This window comes from Ailuropoda melanoleuca, chromosome 14 (genome assembly GCF_002007445.2).
Source record: "Ailuropoda melanoleuca isolate Jingjing chromosome 14, ASM200744v2, whole genome shotgun sequence".
In the NCBI taxonomy this organism is placed as follows: Eukaryota; Metazoa; Chordata; class Mammalia; order Carnivora; family Ursidae; genus Ailuropoda; species Ailuropoda melanoleuca.
The window spans coordinates 57533168-57556722 of NC_048231.1; the positions used below are offsets into that span (position 1 = coordinate 57533168).

Here is a 23555-nt window from a genome sequence, read left to right on the forward strand (position 1 = left end):
CTTCTGAATTTGTTTGGAAGTTCTTTCAGACATTATCTTGCCACCGTCCCTCATTAACCCAAATTTGGTCCTTGTAAACTGTTAATATAAAGTATCAGTGCTTCAGAGTAGTACTCTAAATTCTCGTTAATCAAATGGGGTTGGCTTTTGAAGGCATTAGTGTTAAAAGTAAGGTTTTAGGTGGAATGAAAAAAATTAGACATGTTGAAATGGGTTAGCATTTTCTAAGTTCTTGATATAGTTGACATTTAAAGTTTATTTTTTTGTTGAAAAAATCTTTTCACTTAAATAAACTTACTATACCTTGAATCAGTTAGTAGCTAGGGGATTTGTTCTCTTTTGCTAGTGGTGTTTGGGATCACTCTTTCTAATGTTCGACTCTTGTGTGTTAGGTATGGTAAACCGTGAAGTGCTAGAACAGGTGGAACGAGGATACAGGATGCCTTGCCCTCAGGGCTGCCCAGAATCCCTACATGAATTGATGAATCTTTGTTGGAAGAAGGACCCTGATGAAAGACCAACATTTGAATATATTCAGTCCTTCTTGGAAGACTACTTCACTGCTACAGAGCCACAGTACCAGCCAGGAGAAAATTTATAATCCAAGTAGCCTTTTATATGCACAAATCTGCCAAAATGTAAAGAACTTGTGTAGACTTCCTTACTTTACATACAGGAATCAGAAGAAGAAAATCTTCACTCTGCATGTTTTTAATGGTAAACTGGAATTCCAGATATGGTTGCACAAACCACTTTTTTTTTTTCCCAAGTGTTAAATTCTGAAATACCAATAATGAATTTTCCAACTTATTTCAGGGTCCAAAGAAAGTATAGTTACGATATTGATGACAGTGTGAGTGATAGCATGAAGTGAAGAGCAACAAGGCTACTTCTTTATAAGTCACCTCCTTTCTTTTATTCCCCTAAACTCAGTTATTAGGAGAAAATTATGTATCATTCTAGACGAAACTTGGAAGATAAAAACAGTTATACCATAATAAAATCTAAAGTTAAGGAACTTTATGGGACCAAACAATTCCATTCCAGTTTTTAAGGATTTCTTCTATTCATTGTTCTCACAAATTTTTTCTAAGTTGAACAATTAATATGCAGTCTTATTAATATCTGCTTTCTTCTGCATGGAAATGCACCAGGTTTTTAGAAGCAAAAAGGAATATAAACATCTAAAACTTGATTAGATGTTAGACGACAGTAATGACATTTGAAAGTAAAATGCACTATATTAATACTCATACTCATGGAACTGGAAAGTAGAAGAAATTTTTCACTTTGATTAATCATTTTCTGAATAGCTCAGTTTAGAATAATGAAGGTAACTAGAAAATGATTTAATCTTTTATAAGGTTGCGTTGATTTTTTTTAAGGCACTATATAATTGAAGTTGTACTATCCAATCCGAAGGAAAATCTTTTAATCTTTAGATAGCATGAAAAAAATAAGACCCAGTATTTAAACAGTCCTTTTTAAAGAATAGACTGGTACTGTGAGATACTTCTAGTATGTACTTACGGTGTTGGGTGCCACAAATGTAAAATATCACTAGATCAGGGACTTGAATGCACTTTTGCTCTTCCTGAATATAGACTGACAGAGAGGAAAATATTTAAAAGAAATATGAGAAAAGAAAATGTGAAAATTTTACAGGTAGAGGGATGGGATGTTATGCTTAATGTTCATGTTAAGGAGTGACAAAATGGCTTTGCTGGCACTCACAGCTCCTCACTTACCTGTTCTCTGAGATTTTAAGAGTTACAAGGTATGACTGAAACTAATCTTTCTTAACATAAACACTAAATGAGCGTTACAGCCTCAAATAGCTAAGTTAAGGCTTCCCACTAATTCCAGTGATACAGCTTTTATGTGAAACATGTTTAGAACTCCAGTTTTCAAATCCGTGTTTAAATCTGCATTAACTTTTTAAATGTACTTAATGGTGATCATTTTTTCCCTTTTTAGAATTTAGTTGATTTGGGGAGGAAAACTTATTGAGAATAACAGCAGCGGCGGAAAGGGGGGAAACAGGTTTTTTGCCCAAAGTATAGAAGTGAAACTCAAAAGTTTTATGACCGACTCAAAAAGAAATTCCAAAATATGAATTTAAATAGCATCATTACTGGCCTAAGTGTAGCAAAAGAACTGAAACTGACAAATAAAAGTCTGGTATTTACGTCTTAAAATATTCTCCATTTTAGTCACACTTTTAAAGCAATACATCGGGTTCCCATATTTTAGAATTACAATTCCTGTTTTTTTTTCCTGATCAACATTGATTCAAGAAAAACAGTTGAATCTTAGTAGTATCAGTGAGCTTTGTCCTGTACTTGCCCTGTTCACAACCCCTAACCCCAAGTTCCACTGTAACCTTGAAAACCAACCCTGTAATTATAATTTTTAACTACCATCACTTATGTGATTTCATCATTAAGTTTAAAATTCTGTGCCATGGTAACTGTGTTGAAATTTAACAATTTTAAAATGTGACAAATGAGCTTCGTGCAAGTTGGTAATAGTTCTGGTACTAAAAGTAGTGGAGGTTTCTAATGTTTACGTAACCTGTTTAGTATTGAATCTCTTCCAAGAGGGCCTTCCTAAGACTGCTGTCATCATCTACCCTGAACATCTACAACCTGGGACATCAGATTTTTAAAGGGCTTTATGTGAACTATGATATTATAATTTTTCTAAGCATTTTAAAAAGGATAACAAAATTATGTACTAATGTTTAGAAAAATAAGTCAGGAAAAGTTGATGGTATTCATTAGGTTTTAACTAAATGGAGCAGTTCCTTATATCAATTGTATAGTAAGGAAATAAAACACTAACTTAATGTGTATTCAGTTTAAATGGTTATGTATTTTTAAATTGCCAAGAAAAATAAACAACTTTGTACATTTGAAGATTTTTTTCCCAGCAGCTTTTCGTCTTCAGTGTCTTAATGTGGAACTTAACCCTCACCAGAAAAGGAAGTTGGCAAAAACAATCTTTCTAGCACAAACACTTTTTTTTAATGAATAATGGTAGCCTAAAACTTAATATTTTTGTAAGGTATTATAATATTGTTTTGTGGATAATTGAAATAAAAATTCTTATTGAATGCATCCATTTATCTTTTCAGCCACTATTCATATTTTCTCATCAATTTTTTTTAAAAAATTTGTATTTATAGCATATTCTGAATCTGTTCTTCCATTAGGAAAAAAGTGTTCAGTTATAACTCTTGAGCAGAGTAAAATCAATTCTTTATTAAATTCAGGTCATTATTGAACTCTGTGTGTTTATCCCATGTCAGGTGAGTGACGTTTTTACAAGGTTTTTTTTTTTTTTTTAAATTAAACCAGCAACTACAGTTAATGTACAACAAAACCTAGGTAATTTGAATGAAGCTATTCACAGTGAATATGTGTGAAGGATATAAAATAAAAGGATCACTTTTGACCATAAGGGACTTAACTTTCTAAAAATGAAAAATATGTGAGCCTTACTTCTGTGTGTGTTTTACTGTTCTATTATAGGAATAAAGAAAATAAAATTATACTAAATTATGAATGGCCAATCTAAAGCATTTATTTTCAGTAAGGTAATATCATTATCTTTTACTATTATCTAAGGTGATTAGCTTTGTTTTTCCCTTATGATTTCAGAACAGTACATTTAATTAACAAAAACATCATTTAATAAACATTTGTTTAATATTTTTATACAGTGTAGTAATAGTTCCTCAGGTTAAGGATGTTTTTCTAGTTTGCTGTTTGTTTTTTAATTTTGCGTGTAATTTTTTCTCATTTAAGTTGTACATTTGTATGTTGTAAAATCTCCTTTATTATACTTAAAAAGTCTTTTGCATCCCAAGATTAAATGTTCCTCTTCTTTATTATATTTTATGCTTTTCTTTTTCACATTTCTCTTAAGTTATCTAGGTATAAAATGTGACTTAAGGGTCTAGCATAATTTTGTCCCATATAATTAATTTTCCCAGCACCATTTACTGGTTAATCCATTCCCATCCCATTAGTTTGGGTTCTTTATTATGCACATACCTACACATATCTGCTTTTTTCAATTAACTTGCCATTCTTCCATCAAAATAACACTTTTAATTGCTAATCACTTGATAATGCATTTTAATAATTGAACAAGTTATCTTTGCTATTCCTTTTTTGGGGCAAATTCTTGATGAAGTTTAGACTTTACTTTTCATATTCCCAAAAATCCAAGTGATGTTTAGGATTACATTATACTTATAATTTGGTAAGAATCAACGTCTTTCAAATCAGCCTTCCTAGCCCGTTTATGCAAATCTTCATTTACATCTCTTAGTAAAGTTCTTCTCTAAAACTTTTGTCTATGGTGTTGGAAGCGGAGTCTCATCTCGTCTCATTATACTGCTCTAACGATGCCATCCCAGTACTGCTGGGTCCCCACTTTCTACAAAAGAAACCAGCCTGGTAGAGATGAGGAAGATTGTGCCCCAGTAGCATTTGTTTCCCTAAAATCAGCTCTTCTCCAGCTCTTCCTCCAGTTTTTCCTTTTTTGATTAAATGACATCAAGTTGAGTTTCTGTCACCACCAACCATAGTCCTGATTAACATTCAAATTGTCAATACAGAAAGGAATACTTCTTAAGCAACACATGCATCGCATCATCTGTTTGCCCCTCCACATCCAATCTGCTGAAGGCCAGCCTGTACTCATCACTGAGTTCCCTCACTTTGGATTCCTGTTGGGGTAAGCCAGTGAAGAGCTCTAGCAGAAGATGGGAGGAAACCTAAAAGATCAAGGTGTTTATTTCCCTGTTTCCTCCTTTTGAGGTTGGGTTGCCTGTGTTCCTTTCAATATACCTTTTTTTCTCTTTTTTTTTGGAGAATATAACAGCTCTCATCCCTTATCTTTTCTGTTTTAGGGGTAGAATGCTTCTAATTTTGGTTATTGCATTAATCCTGTGATTCCCCTATCCTGCCTCCCCTTTTGTAAATATCTTTGATTTATCTTAATTTGAGTGTGCTGTTTCCAGCTAGGACCCTGATTGATATTCCTCATACTACTAATAACTGTATCAGTAGAAAATAACAAACTTACATTATTACGTCAAAGTGACAGTTTATACAAAATAGTAACATTTTTGGTAACAGCAACATACAATATTAGGTGTAAAATTACTGTTAAGACCTTATTAACTGGAGAGAACATACTGAATTTTTAAAATTGAGGTACGGGGCGCCTGGGTGGCACAGCGGTTAGGCGTCTGCCTTTGGCTCAGGGCGTGATCCCGGCATTATGGGATCGAGCTCCACATCAGGCTCCTCTGCTGGAAGCCTGCTTCTTTCTCTCCCACTCCCCCTGCTTGTGTTCCCTCTCTCGCTGGCTGTCTATCTCTGTCAAATAAATAAAATCTTTAAAAAAAAATTGAGGTACAATTAACATATGACATGTTTCAGATGTACATATAATGATTTAGTATTTGTATAAGTTGTGAAATGATCACAATAATGTCTGTCAACATATGTAGTTACAGAATTTTTTTTTCTTTTGATCAGAACTTTGAAGATCTCTCCTGAGCAACTCTCAAATATGCAATATGGTATTATTAATTCTAGTTGCTAAGCTGTACATTACATCCTGATGACTTACTATCTTATAACTGGAAGTTTATATCTTTTGACTTTCTTCACCCATTTCCATCCCCCATCCCTGGCAACCACCAGTCTGTTCTCTGTATCTGTGAGCTTGGTTTATTTGCTTTTTGGATTCCACATATAAGTAAGATCACACTGTATTTCTCTTTCTCTGACTTATTTCACTTAGCATTATGCCCTCAAGGTCCATCCATGTTGTCTCAACTGGAAAAATTTCTTTCACTCCTTTTTGAGACGAACATTCCATTATATATACACATTTTATTTATCCATTCATCCATCGACAGACGCTTAGGTTGTTTCCACATCTTGGTTATTCTAAATGCTGCAATGAATATGGGGATGGATATACTTTTTGTGTTTTTTATTTTCTTCAGATAAATACCCAGAAGTGTAATTGCTGGGTCATATGGTAGTTCTGTTTTTAATTTTCTGAGGAACCTCCATACTGTTTTCCACAGTGGCTGCACCAATTTACATTCCCACCAACAGTGTATAAGGGTTCCCTTTTCTCCACATCCTTGCCAACACTTGTTACTTCTTGTCTTGTTGATAATAGCTATTTTATCAGGTGTGAGGTGATGTCTCATTGGGCTTTCATTTGCCATTTCCGTGATAATTAGTGATGTTGGGCATCTTTTCATGTGCTTATTGGCAACCTATCTTCTTTGGAAAAAATGACTATTCAGATCTACCCCTTTTTAATTGGATTATTTGTGGGGTTTTTTTTTTTTTTAAAGATTTTATTTATTTGTTAGACAGCGAGAGAGGGAACACAAGCAGGGGGAGTGGGAGAGGAAGAAGCAGGCTCCCCGCGGAGGAGCCCAATGTGGGGCTCAATCCCAGGACCCTGGGATCACGCCCTGAGCCAAAGGCAGACGCTTAACAACTGAATCACCCAGGGGCCCCTATTTGTGGGCTTTTTGTTTTGTTATTAAGTTGTAGGACTTCTTTATATGTTTTGGATATTAATCCCTTATCAGATATATGACTTAAAATATTTTCTTCTATTCAGTAGGTTGCCTTTTCATTTTGTTAATTATTCCTTCTTGAATGAGCTTTGGTGTTTGTTCATAATCTTCCCTTATTATCCTTTCAATGTTTATAGAATCTGTATGGATACCTCCACTTTTATTCCCAATCTTGGTAATTTGTGTCTTGGATTATTTGTGGGGGTTTTTTCTCATTAGTCTGGCTTGTAGTTTATCAGTGTTAGTGGTTTTTCTCAAAGAGCCAGCATGTTATTTCATTGATTCGTTCTACCTGGTGTGCATGTGCACGAGTGTTTTCTATTTCATGGATTTCTGATCTTTACTAATCCATTTTTCTGGGTTTTTTGGCTTTGTTATTTTTGTGGTGTAGTTCCTGTTCTTTTTCTAGTTTTTTAAGATGGGAGTTTAGGTCATTGATTTGACATTTTTCATCTTTTCTGATCTGAGTGTTTAATGCAGTAAATTTTCCTTTAAGTATTGCTTTAACTGCATCCCACATATTTTGATATGTTTTGTTTTTTATCATAATTCAGTACAAATATTTCCTAATTTCCCTTCTGAGTTGTTTTTTGACCCACATGTTATTTATGCTGTTTAATTAGCTGTTAAGTATTTGGGGATTTTCCAGATCTTTTCCCCTTTTTTTCAAGATTTTATTTATTTATTTGACAGAGACAGAGAGGTAGCAGGGGAGCGGCAGGCAGAGGGAGAAGCAGGCTCCCACTGAGCAAGGAGCCTGATGTGGGGCTCGAACCCAGAACCCTGGGATCACGACCTGAGCCAAAGGCAGATGCTTAAACCAACTGAGCCTCCCAGGTACCCCCAGATAGTTTTCTTTTATTAATTATAATTTATTTCTGTTTTGGTCAAAGAACATACTTTGTATAATTTCACCCTTCTTAAATGGATTAACTATATTAAAATTCTATTTTGTGGCCCAGAATATTCTACCTTGATGAATGTTCTATGAGTACTTGAAAATATTATGCATCTTGCTTTTGTTAGCTGGAGTTTTCAGCAAATGTCAGTTTGGCCAAGGTAATTGTGTTGCTTAATCTTCTATATTCATCCTGCTTTTCTGCCTATTTTTTCTATCCGTTACTGAGAGGAATGTTAGAATCCTCAACTATAATGGTAGACTTTTCTATTTTTCCTTTTAGCTTGGTCTTTTTATGTATTATGTGGCTCTTATTAGGTGCATATACTTTAGGATTGTTGTGCTTCATGACAAATTGACCATTTTATCATCATTAAATGTCTCCATTTATCCCTGGTAATATTCCTTTGGCTAAAACCAGATTTCCATCTGGTATTATTTCCCTTCTCCTTAAGAGCTTCTTTTAATATTTCTAGGAGCACAGATCTGATAGCACTACATTTAAAAGTTTTCTTTTGACTTCTTTTTTGAAATATGTTTTAGCTCAGTTAAGAATTCTTGCTTGACAGTTTTCTGTAGTACTTCACAGAAGTCTCTTCACTCTCTTCTAACTTGCATTATTTCTGACAATAAGTCTGTTGTCCTCAACTTTATTCTTCTGTGTGTAAAGGGTCTTTTCTCCCCATCTGTATTCTTAAAAATATAGTCTCTTTATTCTTTGTTTTCAGCAATTTATCATATGCCTTTGTACAACTTCCTTAAAGATATTCTACTTGGGGTTCTTTGAGATTTTTGATTCAGCGGGTTTACAGTTTTATCAAAGTTGGAAAATTTGGGGCTGTTATCTTTCAACTTGTTTTTCTTGTTCACTTCTTCTGGGACTTCAATTACATGTATGTCATGCCATTTATTATTGTCTCACAAGTCGTGGTTGCTTTGTCCTTTTTTCTGTCTAATCTTTGTGCTTCATTTTGGGAAGTTTCTTTTGCTTTGTCTTCATATTCACTAATCTTTTCTTTGCAGTGTCTGTTCTGCTTTCAATCCCATACAGTATATATTTTTTATCTGAGAAGTTCAGGCTTTTTTTTTTTTAATATATCTTTCATACCTCTCTTCATTATGCTTACATTTTCCTCTACCATCTTGAAGGTTTTTATCTGGATATTAGGACTATTGTGTCTGTTTCTAGTGAACTTTCTCCTGTGTGGGCTATATGTTTTCACTTTTATATATGCCCAATGATTTTGGTTGGGTGCCAAAAACTGTAAATTATAGTTTTGGGTTGCTGAAATTTTTTTTTAATTCTTTCAAATAATGCTGAATTTTGATTTCATGCACATTTTCTACTCTGGCCAGTGGGAACAGGAATTATTCTAGGATTGTTTTGTCTATTCTTTACTTGGAATCAGTCAAATCCTTTCAAGGTTTACGTTAAAGCTCTGTTAAGTCCAAAGCAATCTTTAATCTTAGAAGACTTTATCTCTACCCTGCTGAGGATTCTACCTAATGTATTATTACCAAATCTTTACTATCAGGAACAGGTACGATTCCTAACCCTGTGCAACCGCCAATTTTTTTTTTAAGGTTTTATTTATGTGAGAGTGCATGAGCAGGGGAGGGGCAGAGGGAGAGGAAGAAGCCGACTCCCTGCTGAGTGCAGAGCTGGATGCCATGTGGGGCTCTGTCCCAGGACCCTGAGATCATGACCTGAGCCGAAGGCAGATGCTTAACCAACTGAGCCCCGCCCCCCCACACCACCCCCAGCCCGCCAATAATTTTCTTGCCTTTTCCTGTCTAGTGGCTGTTTCTCAAATTTGAGTAGTTTTCTCTCATTAATGTGCCTGTCAGTACTCAACCAAAAATTAAATGTAAGTAGCCTCTCTACCTCTCAGACTATAGCCACATTGCCCTCTGCTAATATAAACAAACACTAATTTTTGTCTCCTCAACTCAGTAACACTGCAGGGCTCTGTTTGGGTCTCCCCCTCCCCCTTGCACTGTAGCCTATAGACAGTGAGTTGGTACAATTGATCTCTTCAAGATCAGTCTTGTTCTCCCTATGGTCCATTTTCTGAAGTCCTTTCAAATATTTGAGCTGGTTTTCTGACTAAGATGGTAGTATAAATACTGTCCTTGTTACTTTATTTTTCCTAGAAGTAACAGAGCTTTAATTATAGTGATTGTTTTTAGGGTCATTAATTAGAGGGCAACATTTGGAATGGCTGGGTAGGCCTGTCCTGGTATAATAAGCTGATACCAGTTTAATAAACTGTACCAGCAGTTTTCCAAACAAAGTTCACACTTTGTCTTGGGAAAGCCCTAGGTGGAATCCAGGGGCTGGTGAGGAAAGCAAGCAGATCCTAAGGTAAATCCTGATCACCACAAGGGAAACAGAAAATGGAGTAGTTGATTCTGAAAGTTACCTCTGGGATCCAGCCCTGAACTGGAAACAGCTTCTGAAAGCTCAGAAGGGACACAAGCCACCTCGCCTGGAAGAGAAGCTACTTCCATACCTAGGCTGCCACGTGTCCCCCTCTTCCACAACCACCAGACACAGGTCTTCAAGTCCTAGCTTCACAGAAAGGCAAAATGTGATTCTCAACAATAAATATTAACAGACATATGATGAACACTAATGTGAAGAAAACCACCAGAAAGAAAGAGAAAACAACCAAAAACTAACACCTAAGGAACCAAACTTAATGGAGAAAACTTTGTTTTAAAAAGATGTGGCATCCATTTTTTTCAGAAGGGGTGAAGGTACACTAGTCTCCTCATCTGTGGTTTTGCTCTCCCGGTTTCAGTCACCTGTGGTTAGCCTGCTGACCAGAAGCAGATGATCTTCCCAGTGGACCCTCAGAAGGTCAATAGCCTAACCCACTACAAAAATGCCCATTCACTCACCTCATCACCACGTAGACATTTTACCTCACAGCATCACAAGAAGGGTGAGTACAGTACAAAATATTTTTTGAGAGACCACATTCACTTTTATTTAGTGTACTGATATAATTCTATTTTATTATTGTTTATCTCTTACTGTGTCTAATTTATAAATTAAACTTTACCATAAGTATGTATGTATAAAAAAAGAACATAGTATACCTAAGGTTTGGTACTAAGTGTGGCTTCAGTCATCCACTGGGGTGGGAGGTTGTGGAATGTGTCCCCTGCTGATAAGAGGGAACAACTGTACTATGAAAAGAAAATTTGGAAATTTAAAATGGAAGGGAAAAAATCCAACACCAAAAGAAAAAAAAATCGGGGTGAGTAAAAGAAGGAACACAGTTGGAGATCAAATCTGAGTTGGATTATTAAACCAAAGAATATATCTAGAATTCAGTACGAAAGAACAGTCAAAAAGAGTTTTTTTAAGCGTGGATAATAGATTCAGAAGTTCAGTTATCAATCCAATTAAGTTCCAGATGAAGAAAACAAAAGAACGAAGAGGAAGAACTAATGAAAGCAATAGAGAAACATTTTCCAGAGAAATATATTGCTTCTGATTGAAAGGATCCCTCAATTGAGAACAGAATTAATTTTTAAATTAATCCTAAACACAAATAGTATTTTAAAGGCATAAAGAGAAAATCCGTACTTCTGGAGGGGGCTAAAACCCCAGCTTGTTCTTTAAAGAACGGGAGTTAGGGACACCTAGGTGGTTCAGTTGGTTGAGTATCTGACTTGATTTCAGCTCAGGTCACGAGTTCAGGGTTGTGAGAGGGAGCCCCATGTCCAGCTCCATGCCCAAGATGGAGCCTGCTTAAGATTCTCCCTCTCCCTCTGCCCTTCTTGCACTCTTCTCTTCCACTCAAAGAAAGGGGGGGGGACTTAATACTAAAGTATTAATTTGAACTAAGGGTTTTGTATAATAAAAGCAGCATTCAAATCCAAAAGAAAAACACACCTTCAGAATACAAAATACTCAGAATTTATTAACCAGGCCACAGACCCATTCTGAAAAAGTGAATTGAGCATATATTACACACACACACACATACACACACACACACAGAGAGATACACACACACACACACACAAAAGTGGGTAAAGCAGGACAGGGGAAAAGAAAGGCTATTTCATATTAACATTTGAATTTCAGACTTCTCTTGGAAAATGAGAATGTAAAGCAATCCAGGGCTCTGATCCCCACTGGACCACTATAAGCGGGAGCTAACTGGCTACCTCTTTCAAAGAGTAAAGGCCCTTAGCTGCAGTCACAGTGGCCTCTTGCTTCACTCCCTATTTGCTGTTGGTGCCCACCCAGCCTTAGTAGGCATTTGAGTTTACTTTCTAAGCCTTAAGCCTAAGGAATTCATCCAGTAGGGTTATATGCATCCTTGAGGAGCAGAGGTGAGCTGGGCACCCCTGAAAGTATCCCTGCCATACCCACAGAAACACAAACTGATAGAATAACGTCTAGAGCAGTGTTTCCCAAACACTGCATTTATTCTTCAAAACATTCCCCAAACGTAGGAACTGAAAGGGGGTGTGCTGTACTTGAAAGCAAAGGATCAATGTGCCTTCAAGTCCATAGCTTTCACCAAGTTCCCTCTTAAAGAGTCCCTGCAGTCCAGAGGACAGAGCCCACGGTTTGCAGCCGAAACACTCTGCCACTTACCTAACAAAGCTGTGTGGCCTCGAACAAGTCACTTAATCTCTCAGAATCTCATTTCTACACCAATAAAATGAAAATGACCTTGCAGAGCTGAATGGGTAAGAGGTAATGTATTTAAACCACTCTGCCTCAGAAGGGGTGTGATAAATGGTGACTTGCTTAATTTATCAGGTGGCAAACTGGGGCTGAGGTCACTTAAAGACACCTAGGATTTTCTAGCGTCTCCCCTGGCTGCGCCGGCACTGACTCAGGTCACGAGTGTAGCCCGTGGCCCAACTGTGCTATGGGGCGATCGAACTTTGTTCAGACCCCGCTCCTTCCTCTAGGACGCCGTTCCCGGGAAGGTTACTTGGCGAGTTTCCAGTCCAGGCGGGAAAGGTTCCTGCCAGGACGCCGACACAGCGCGGGGCAACCCCCCTTGTCTTGGTCCACCGCGACGTGCTGCGAATCCGCGCGAGGGAGGTGCGGCTTAGCACCGGGCTGCAGATGCGCCAGGAACAGCTCGAGCGTCTCGGGGAGTTAGGAACCCGGCCTGTCACTCGGGTCAGGTCAAGTTCCTGGGCGCGGCCACGCGGCCAATCAGCGCCCGCGGGGCCGGGCTCTGCCCCTCCCACCGCGCGCAGGGTCCGGAGCGGAGGTGGAGGCCCGGGCAGCTCGGGGTGCGCGGCGACATGGTGCGTGGCAGGATCTCCAGGCTCTCGGTGCGCGACGTGCGCTTCCCCACGTCGCTGGGGGGCCACGGCTCCGACGCCATGGTAAGCGCTGAGTGACAGCCCGGTGCCTCTTGCGGCACGGACTTCCAGGCCCACGTAGGCGCAGGGACTCCCGCGGGTCGCGGAGGTTCCCCACTCTGGAACCGTTACTTTTGCAAAAGGGGGAGGCCCGGGAAGGGGAATAAAAGTAACCAGAAACTCTCCACAACTCCTGGGCTTTTCCCGCCCCCTTGCCTTATTTTTTCTTTGTTGACGTTTTACACTTCCTGTTACATTTACGATTCGCATTTTGCTAGAACTGGTAGAATGAGTAATATGCAACAACAGCAAAATGCTCTTGTTGGAGCCCCACCAACGAAACCCTAGAACGCCTGCTGGCTTCTTCTGTACTGAAACCTTGGTGGGTTCGTGGTGGTGGGCCTGGGTGTTTTGGGCGATGATCCGGTCTCCTCCGCAACTTGCTGTGTGACCTAGAGAAGACGCTAACCTCTCTGGGCATCTTGGGCCCATCTAAGAAACGGAGTCACACTCTGGCTGGGAAACCAGACAAACAAGCTCGTAGTAATTCTGGGGCATGTGAGGGGGGGTCTCATGAAATTACCTGAAAACATGGTTAGAAAGGATTTGTCACTGTAGAGAGTTATGCAAATACCAGTCTTTGGAGACGTTGTAAAGAATCAGCCTTCTACCTAAATACTGAAGGGCGTGTTTGCTTATTGACAGTGTTTGGAGGGACACCCTCCATCCCTACCACCGTCTAGAGCAGTGGTTCCCAAATATCGGAAGGAGTTTTATACTGGATCTCCCTAAGGGCTGTCATCTCCCTGGATCCTCATTGCCCTCAATCCACTGAGGAGAAAAAATTGCATGGGACTGTAAGGACTGTGTGAACACACACTGGGAAGCGAGAAACATCCATGTTAGGGTGATAGTTACCTGTTACCTGTGTGGAGGGAGGGGAATGAGTACCAGAGGACTCTAATTCGCCCTCTGGCGTTGTGCTTCCTAAGTGGGGAGAGGGCACGCTGATATCATTAATATTACCTATGCTCTTGGTGTAATTGAAATATTTTCTTTAAAAATAGGTCTCTCGTAAAAACAAAGTTATTATGTTTAAAAGTATGTCCTTTATTCTGAGATTACGTTATTCCCACTTTTTAAAATATGTGTTCCTTCTTATATGATGTTAAATGACTTAAAAAATACCCTGTTGTCTATCCTTTGTGGATCTCCAAATAATTGTTTGAAATTTCATTGGCTTGTAAAATTCAAACACCTGATGTAATGCAACCACTTTGCCCCTCTGACATGTAGCAACTCTGGGTAAACCACTCACTCCCTCTTAAGCCTCAGTTTTCTTATCAGTAGCATGGGTATATCTGCTTCATGTATTAAATGAGATGCCTGTAAAGTGCCTGGCACAGAGAAAGCCATCAAAAAGTATTTGCTGTAATTACTATTTATATATGAGAAAACTGAAGTCAAAGAGGCTCTGGCCTAGATTTTTCTCTGCTTTGAATTCGTCAAGTGTTAAAGTAGCCTGGTTTTAAGTAGAATAATTTAAGAAATGGAATTTGTCTCTGGGCCTAAGTCGTTTATGACCTCTGGGTCAGAAGACGTTCTCTGATATCTGTATGGCAAACTCATAAATATTTAAGTGTTTATCTTCCAGAGATATGGGGTGTGTTGTGTGCTGATTCTCACGTGCTATTTTGCAGTTCATGGTGGTGGCATTGCTCCTCAAGCCCTCAGGGCATGCTGAGCTCAGCAGTTCAGCTCTGTTCAGCACTTAGGGATGAGTGAGCCTTCCTCATCAGAAGCAGGATGTTTTCATGAATGAGCCCTGAAACTGTCCCCAGATCTGTTAAAAGTAAAGGATTCCAGCTGTGATTTTTTTTACCGGCCTTTTAGGAAATGTTGGAGCACTCAAGCCTGCATTGTACTTATAAGTTGCTTGCTTGTCGAGGCATTCATCAAGGTTCCAGAGAGCTCCAGGGCTGTGGGCTCCTAGCCCAGCTCCAGCTGACTCCATCCTTTCCCAGCCAGCCATACTTTTCCTCTGCTTTCCCCATTGTCTGCTGAGCTCCCCAGAGTGGCTGTGCTCCCAGACCACTCTCTCCCTCCTCCGACTGTCATTCCCACACCCGCAGCAGTTAGAAGATTGCCCATTGCATCATGGAGAAGACTGAAGACAAGTGCTTCCTGGGCCCCATCTCCATCCATCAGTCTCCAAACCAACCCTCTCATCTTTCCTTTTATTCTGTGAGTCCTATCCTCCCAGAGAAATCTATTCTACTGTGTCCCCATCCCCACCCTTTTTGACTGCCGAGGCCCCCGTTCTCATCCCCTCCATCTCCAGTATTTTCTTCCTCAATCTCTTTTCCCGGTGGTTCCTTTTCTATCCCGTATAGACAGGGATTCCCACTTTGAAATCACCTTTCCTTGACACTTACACCTCTTTTGTTCCTTCTGTGTCTGCTCCTTCCCCACCAAACACTAAATTACTGGTTCATCCCTATTGTCTCCAATCTTTACATTTACTTCCTCCTTCATCTGAAATCAACTTCTGTCTCCTTCCTTCTCTTGGGATTGACTGTTATTTCTGCTTTCAGGGTCCTTTGTCCTGGTCTGTGTGTCACTTTGTCAGCTACCTTCTCTTCCTGCCATTACTCTACACCCTGGCTGACTGCTGCTGCTTCCTTTAATGACCCCCTTCTTCCCTCTGCAAGGCTCTGGCCTCAAGGGCCGTCCTGTCTCATAGTTTGCTCCCAGTAAGACTCTTTCTGTCTGTATAGTTTCAGTGCCAATGATTCCCACATCTTGTTTCTGGATCTTCCCTCTCAGGAACCCAGGGGCCAAAGCAGGGTGTCACCAACCCTTAAATACACTCCAGTCTTTCCCTTTCTGTTTCTTCACTGCCACTGTCACCAAAGTTATCCTTCCATCCCAGGTCCTTCCTGCCTTCTCCCACTACTGGAAAGCTCCCCATTCTCAACCGACCAGCTCACATTCTGTTTTCAGCATAAAGCCTCCTCCAGCTTCAAGTGCCCCCACTAATAGTGCTCTCTGCCTGGTTTCCGTAGTTTGTAAATCTCCCAGAGACTTACCGTGTTCTGCCTCTTGTTATTGGAGTTTCTGTAACCATGGCTTCTAAATTATAACTTTTTTTTTTTAAGATTTGATTTATTTGAGAGAGAGAGAGAGCATGAGCAGGGGGAGTGGCAGAGAGAGAGAGGGACAAGCAGGCTCCCCACCGAGCAGAGAGCCCGACACGGGACTTGATCCTAGGACCCTGAGATCACGACCTGAGCTGAAGACAGATGCCCTGCCGACTGAGCCACCCAGACTCCCCTAAACTATAACTTTCTTAAGGGCAGACGTGTCTGTCCCTCCTCGGCAACCTGCACCATCTCTGAGACGCAGCTGGTGCTCAGCAACCCTTCACACCCAATGCCGTCCACTAGGCTTTTATGCCAGACAAAGGCCTCCTGTCTACCGTGTTTGCCTCCTCCCCTTCCCTGGGCACAGGGATTTATATTCTGCCTCTTTAAACTCAGTTTCCAGGGTGCCTGGGTGGCTCAGTCGGTTGACCGCCCGCCTTCAGCTCAAGTCATGATCCCAGGGTCCTGGAATCGAGCCTCACATGGGGCTCCCTGCTCAGTGGGGAGCCTGCTTCTCTCCTGCTGCCTCTCCCCACCAGCTCATGCTCTCTCTCTCTCACTTGCTCTCTCTCAAATAAATAAAATCTTTAAAAAAAAAATTAACTGTTTCCTTATCTGTCAGATAGGGATAATAGCACCTACTGTATAATGTTGTGAGGATTAAATTAAATCAAGTAGCTTTTAAAATTGTGTGCTGGAGCAGCAAATATTGTGTAGTAACAATAATAACAATAAGAACAGTAATCAATTGTCACCGCCCTATGCCAAATTCGTCAATGTAGTTGTATCCTCTGTTCCTTATGGATGCATTCAGATCTTCTGCCTGGCTTTAGGGGGTCTCCATTATCTGCCCTCATGCCTCCTATCTAGTCTGTCTTCATTCACTTGCCACCTGGTGCCCCAGGGGCCTTTCACTTCTGTCTCACAAGGCTTGGGGTTTCCTCTTGCTCTCCTTGCCCCATGCCTTCACTTGCCCCCTTGCCCATTGCAGTGTCTCAGTCCCGTGCTTCCTCTTTGCTTGCTCCCTTGCTCTTCCATGGTACTTCTCACTGACCACACAGTAGTTCTCACCTGCTTCTGGTGTGTTGGCTTCTTCTCCCCACTGTAGGAGAAATTTCTAGACACAGACTGGTTTTTTCACTTCTGTATCCCCCCTATCAAGAGGTAGTGTTGAGTTTCATCATAGTTGGTCAGTAAACACTTACCAAAATACCATTTGATAGTAGCAACTTTTAAAAAACAAAACAAAAAGTGGGCTAATTTGTCCTGAAGTTTTAATTCTTTGTTTTCCCCCAGTGATCTCCTCTGAACCGGCGCCATTGTCTTTTCAGCCCTGCTACATCAGTGAAGAAAAGTCCAGTTTTCTGTGAGGCTTTCTGAAGCCTTGGCTGCTTTCATTTGACGGAGGCTGCTTGTGAATACAGCTCTGTTCAGAGAGCTGGCAGACGTAGCTTCGATTGAAATCTGAGCTGAGCATCAGAGGAGGCCTAATTGCAAACTGGCACTGAAAATGTACATTGCCCTTGTTAAAATGCTGTGAATCCTTCAGTAGGACTTTCCCTTTGTCCATTCAGAACTCCCCCATTTTCTTGGGGGGTACACCAAGGCTTGCATTAGATCAGAGCTCTTCTTGCACATCCCCTGTTGCATTTTCTATTCTTATGTGATGTTCTGAAGTGTACCTTTGGGTTTCTCATGTTTGCATTGTGGGGCGGGGTACATTTTTCCTGCAGCACACAGACCCTGACTACTCGGCTGCCTATGTTGTCTTAGAGACGGATGTGGAAGACGGGCTCAAGGGATACGGGCTTACCTTCACTCTGGGAAAAGGCACAGAAGTGGGTGAGTTCAACATTCTCGTAAGCGTCCGGAATGCTTCATTTTCACTTAGATTCCAGATGTGACCTTACTTTTCTCTGTGTTTACATTGCTCAGCATAAGTAAAAACAATGTTTCGTGGTTTGTTATGTGTTTCATGGGGAGCAATGAAAAGGTGGTGGGACTCGGCCTTTCTCCTCGCAGGGGTCGATGGACTGCGGGCATATCTGTGGACCTCAGCCTGTTTCTCTGCCTGAGCTAGCCGGGTGGCTGAGGGACATGACAGGGACAGACGGACACTCGTGTAGCAAGGCTTATTGTGATGTGCACAGCAAGCCGCGAGCTCTTCAAAGTACTCACACCTTGTAGTTTCAGGCTTACTGCTCTTCATGGCGGAAGGGCCTCTGGCTGCCCTGTTGCAGAGCTGTCATCCGGGCAAAGCCGGCTGTGCAGGAGGCACACTGAGCCATGAGTGCTGGTCTTCTCTCAGACGTGGAGAGAGCTCAGCGGTGGTCTTGAGGCCCCTCTTTTTTAGATAAGGACACTGAGGCCCAGACAGCTGCTCAGTTAACCACTCCTGAAGTGCTTTCTTTCCATAACACTTTTTAAAAAAGTGTTTATTTATGTGTTTATTTTAGAGAAAGAGAGAGAGAGAGCATAGGGGATGAAGCAGACTCCCTGCTGAGCAAGGAGCCCAGTGCAGGGCTCGATCCCAGGATCCTGGGATCATGACCTGAGCTGAAGGCAGACGCTTAAGCGACTGAGCCCCCCAGGCACCCCCTTTCTACAATATTTCTTTCTTTCTTTCTTTCTTTCTTTCTTTCTTTCTTTCTTTCTTTCTTTTTCTTTCTTTCTTTCTTCCTTCCTTCCTTCCTTCCTTCCTTCCTTCCTTCGTTTCTTTCTTTCTTTCTTTCTTTCTAGATTTTATTTCATTTATTTGACAGAGAGACAGCCAGTGAGAGAGGGAACACAAGCAGGGGGAGTGGGGGAGGAAGAATCAAGCAGGCTCCCAGCAGAGGAGCCCTGTGCGGGGCTTGATCCCAGGACTCTGGGATCACGCACTGAGCCAAAGGCAGACACTTAACAACTGAGCCACCCAGGAGCCCCTCTACAACATTTAAATACAAATTATTTGTTTGATTTTTGTTTTTAAATACTTAATCTGTGTACAAGGTACAAAATTCAAGAAGTACAAAAGGTGACCTTTGCAGATCAATTTCTATGGACTGTTAGGGTCTGAAGCCAAATGGTGACAGCTGAGGTGTGAGGATCTAAGAAGGAAGGAAATATTCTCTAAATTTGGTGGTGATGCAGTGCCTCTCCCCTGGATGTTTGCACTAAGCTCTCCCTTAGATGTAAATGGAAGTCTTGCACCACTGAAAGATTTTAATATTGTCAAGCAGATGAAAGGTGTACAGTGTGTGTGTCTATGTGTGTGTAAGGACAAGGGAACATTTCTTGCACTTAGGTGGGTGCAAGGCGACTACTGTCCCACTCTTCACAGGGCTGGCCTTCAGTCGTACCATCAGCCAGTTCTATAACAGACTTCCCTTGACCGCTCCCATGTGTCAGGAGCTGGAGAGAGAATTTTAATGAGGTAGAGAAAGGAGACAGAATCCTGCAGATACGGAGAAGGAATGCACAAGTTTCTCAGGGACACAGCCATAGAAGAAACGATCATGCGGTGTGAGAAGGACAGTTTTTTAGAAGCTGGTATAAGTTACATGGAGAAAAGTTTAGTTCATTGTCCAGGAGAGCCTTGGGCAGCCTCAGAACAGAGGTAAGCCTTTGAGATTAGTCTTGAAGATTATTGCTTGAAGGACTTTGCCAGGTAGCACGAGGAGACTCGGCAACGATTCCATTTCCCTGTCCATTAAGTCAACCATTTGCTGTTAATGTTTTCCCTAAGGCAGTGACTGCTGACCACGATAGGTTTGTGAGCTATGTGTCAGCTTCTCTGCAACTTTAATGTTCTCTGGTGTAAGTTGAGTACTTTATGAAGCCTCCTTCTCCATATTGCAGACCATATAGGGTGGCCCCCAAAGGTTGCGTAAAACTCAACAAGCTTACAAAATATATTATGGGACTGGCCACTGGAATCACTCTGTTAATAGCCGAGACTTTGAACTTTGCTGACTTGGGCACGCGGTGCAGGGACCCTGTGTGCTCACTGAGACCCGAGATAGGAGATAGGAGGCTCCTCTCCCTGGTTGCTGAGCTCTGTGCTTCGGGGCCTTTGCTGACCTCTCCCTCCTCCACTCCCATCACCTCCCAGCTGTCCTGATGGGCATCTTGGCTAGGGGTAAATCAATTTCCATCTCTCTATACCTTTAATAAACGGCTCTTTTTGATGATGTAGTTGGCTTCTGCCTTTTGCCGACCACAACATGACAGAACCCATTTTAACTTTAACCTTGCTCCATATTTCAGGCGATTTACCACAGGTCTCACTGAATGTGTTACATGGCATTCACATTAAAGTTGAAAAAAATTCCATTAGCTCGTCACAGTCCTTCTGTACCTTTGTCAACCTACTTACCTATTCATTCTTTTATGATCAAAAAAAAAAAAAAAGGAAAAAATAGTGGTTTCCTCATTACTGCGAAGGCAGTGCTAGTATATGTGTGTGAGAAAGGGAGGGTTATAGTTATTTTTTTAATGGATAGAATAATCCAATATAGTTTGTTTGTTTTTTTAATAGAGGAAAAAAGATGAAGAAAGAAGAATTTCTAAAGAGACAAAAAACAGCTGTAAGGGTTCACACCAGCCCTCGGGCTCAGGCACCCGTGGTCATTCATAGGCTTTACTGACTTGTCCTTCCTGGGCCAGAAGATCCCATGGAGTTAGTCAGCAAGGCTCTGCCTTCAATGGCCAGTTTTTTCCAGATGAAATTTCCCACCCATGGCAGCAAGGCAAACCTGAAGTAGACTGTCTCATGCACCGGATGACCACCAGTACCCAAATTTCTGTCAAATGCACTAAATTTTAGTTAGCTTCTGCAGGGCCCTCCTTTTGTGCAGGACAATCTACGTAGCATAGGTGAATATATTAGGGCTGCGTTTCTTAGAAACTGTAAAAGAGGAGGTCACCCTCGACTTGTGTTAAATGCACTTGCCGTGTGGGGCACATTGGAGGTGTGCTTCGTTGTTGATTTCTGGCCATCATCTCATCAACGAGATGGAGGTTTAATCTAGATAATGGTATACCTCTCTGTGAGTTGCTGACAGGCCGACTCTTCAGAGGTCTTTAATCCCTGAGCATCAGCCATTAAGGCGTGAGGAGGATTCTGTCTTCTCACAGTTCTAGGAAGTACATGTCTGAACTGGAATGATTCTTTAACCCATTAACAAAAGCCCTGGAGAACAGGGAATGGTTGGGCCAGCCCTAATGCTGCATTTGAGAGCAAGTGTGCAATCATCTGAGGGCTCTCCACGTAGAGGCCAGGCATGTCCTGACAGCATGTTTCAAATACTGAAACGGTCTTTTTCCTAGGATCTGGCCAATACTAAAACTGTACCTCTCCAGCTGTCCTATGAAATGATCTGAGTCATATCGCAGAAATGGCAACACCGAACAAGTTTATCAAAAATTTTTATAACAAATTAATTGTTTGGGGCTAAGTAGATGACTTGATTTGATTATTTTGGCCATTTATGCATAGACTAAGTATTTTCTAGAACGACTAAAGGGTAGAAGGGTCTTTCCCATTCAATTTGTTACTTGTTGTTCTTCTGAAATAACACAATAAATCCTTAAGTAAAATACCAAAAAAAAAAAAAAATCAGTGGTCATGCTGTACCAAATTAAGTTTAACTTTCAAATTGCTTAAGAAAAAAGTAGTATATCCTAAGTAAGTCAATAGAAAGAAATGTAATATTTAAGAAAAGTGTTTTCATGTACTTTAACATTTTACATGTAAGTATTAAGCTTATCGGAAATTCATTTCATCTTTAATCATGTGTTATGTTGTGAATTCAAGAGATTTTCTATGCTCGACAATAATTAGAAGATACTTCACTTTTTTTTTTTTTGGTGTAAGTCAGAGTCTTATTACTCTTTAGGAACAATGAACTAGCAAGTTTTGGTTTTGAAACTGACTGTACAGACACTTTCCAAAGTAAACAAGAAAGCAGTTTGGGAATATGATGTAAACTTTCACATCGATGGCTCTGTTTTTCACATGACAACCATTCAAAATGTGTTTGCTCCACTCAAATAAAGCTCTGTATATGGATTAATATGTATTCCACGTGTATGATATTACTTACAACAAACACAGAAGACGTATTTGGGACAGTTTTTAAAAACATGTACCTTTTGTATTTGAAGTTTGTTTCATAAAATGCCCACATTCGTTTGTGGTGTTTTCGTGTCTTAATTTATTGACTTCATATCAAAACATACACAAGAATTGAATCCTTACTTAACAGTTGTCTGTGCTGTGAATGCCCTCGCCCACCATGTGCTTAACAAGGACCTCAGGGACATCGTTGGTGACTTCAGAGGCTTCTACAGGCAGCTCACAAGCGACGGGCAGCTCAGATGGGTACGGGACCGATTTTAAAAAATGCTTCTATAAGTAATGTTACTAAGGTCTAAGATGTCCTTTGATGGCAACAAACGTGGAAACAGAAACAGGCTTCCAATTCTAAAGTCAAACATTGTATTGAGATAAATTAGGGCTTGAACCATTTAGAGAGTAAGTGTTTGGAGGTAATTGATTCTTTTCTGTTAGACTTGAATCTGGACATAGTTGGATCCTGAGAGCCCTACGGACCTCATCTCTACTCCTACTCCTTGAATGGAAGAAGTGTTCTAGACCCACTAGAAGATTAAGTACTGAAGGGCAGCCTTTCTGGAGGAGAGATAATGTGGGTAGTATGGGAGTTGGGGAGGAAGTTATTAAAGCCAGAAACATAAGAGAAGAGCAAAGTTAGAGATAGAGACCAGAGTACTTTTATGTGTATAGGTCTATATTTTGAACCTTAAGTTCAAGGCATGAAAAGAGTGAGGCTCTAGAAAAAGGATTCTATCCCAGTAAGGTCAGTACAGTAACTGGGACCTTGCCCTTGTCTCCTGACATCAGCTCTGTCTTTTGCTACCTCTGCTCAGGTTCTCGTCCATGCATGGAGAAAGGCACGAGGGAAGGCACTTGCCATCCTGCCTTGGATTTCATTTTGAACTTTTCTGCAAAGCATGTTGAACTTGCTTTTCAAGACATTCCTTTGAAGAAGCTCCCACTGGCCAAATCTGGGACAATTCAAAGATCAAAATAAATATGTTAGTAATGGCTTGTAACTCATGGAATAACATAAGAATCCATGAGTCCATTTAGGTAGTGAATAAGCAACCAGGAAAAGCTTGTCATTATAATAGAATACAAACTTAATGTAAAAAGAATGATAATGGTAGACAATCAGTGTATTGCAAATATTGTAGCCGTAACTGATTGAGGCAAAAATCATCAATGCATGCCCAAATTTGGGGACAATATTAATCTCTGTACTTAGAAAGGGAAAATGATAACCTCACAGTGCAGCAGCCCAGTGGACCCTGACTTACCTAAGTGCTGAAAGATCATGGCCCTAATAAAAAGCCAAATGACATTATTGTCTACTTAAAATTTGTGCCAAAAAAATATGGCCCGAATCCAGTTATGAAGGAACCCCAGACCAACCCAAACTGAGGGACAGTGTTACAAGTCAACCAGCCTGTGTGCTTT

General features: G+C 40.6%; 2 protein-coding genes across 6 annotated transcripts in view; both read left to right on the top strand.

Annotated features, from left to right (window-relative positions):
- YES1 (YES proto-oncogene 1, Src family tyrosine kinase) overlaps positions 1-3119 on the top strand; it is a 71535-nt gene extending 68416 nt beyond the window's left edge. For all 3 annotated transcript variants that reach the window (XM_034642471.1, XM_034642473.1, XM_034642472.1), the window contains one exon: positions 393-3119. In XM_034642471.1, coding sequence (XP_034498362.1) covers positions 393-601 — 209 coding nt within the window. In that variant the 3' untranslated portion in view covers positions 602-3119. The remainder of the gene's footprint in view (positions 1-392) is intronic.
- Positions 3120-12349: 9230 nt separating this feature from the next.
- ENOSF1 (enolase superfamily member 1) overlaps positions 12350-23555 on the top strand; it is a 28830-nt gene continuing 17624 nt past the window's right edge. Inside the window, exons 1-3 of one of the 3 annotated variants that reach the window (XM_019803148.2) lie at positions 12360-12896; positions 17749-17857; positions 22264-22379. In XM_019803148.2, coding sequence (XP_019658707.1) covers positions 12813-12896; positions 17749-17857; positions 22264-22379 — 309 coding nt within the window. In that variant the 5' untranslated portion in view covers positions 12360-12812. Of the gene's footprint in view, positions 12897-17748; positions 17858-22263; positions 22380-23555 lie in introns of all 3 variants that reach the window. The other 2 variants (XM_002922618.4, XM_019803149.2) reach the window with 2 other exon arrangements.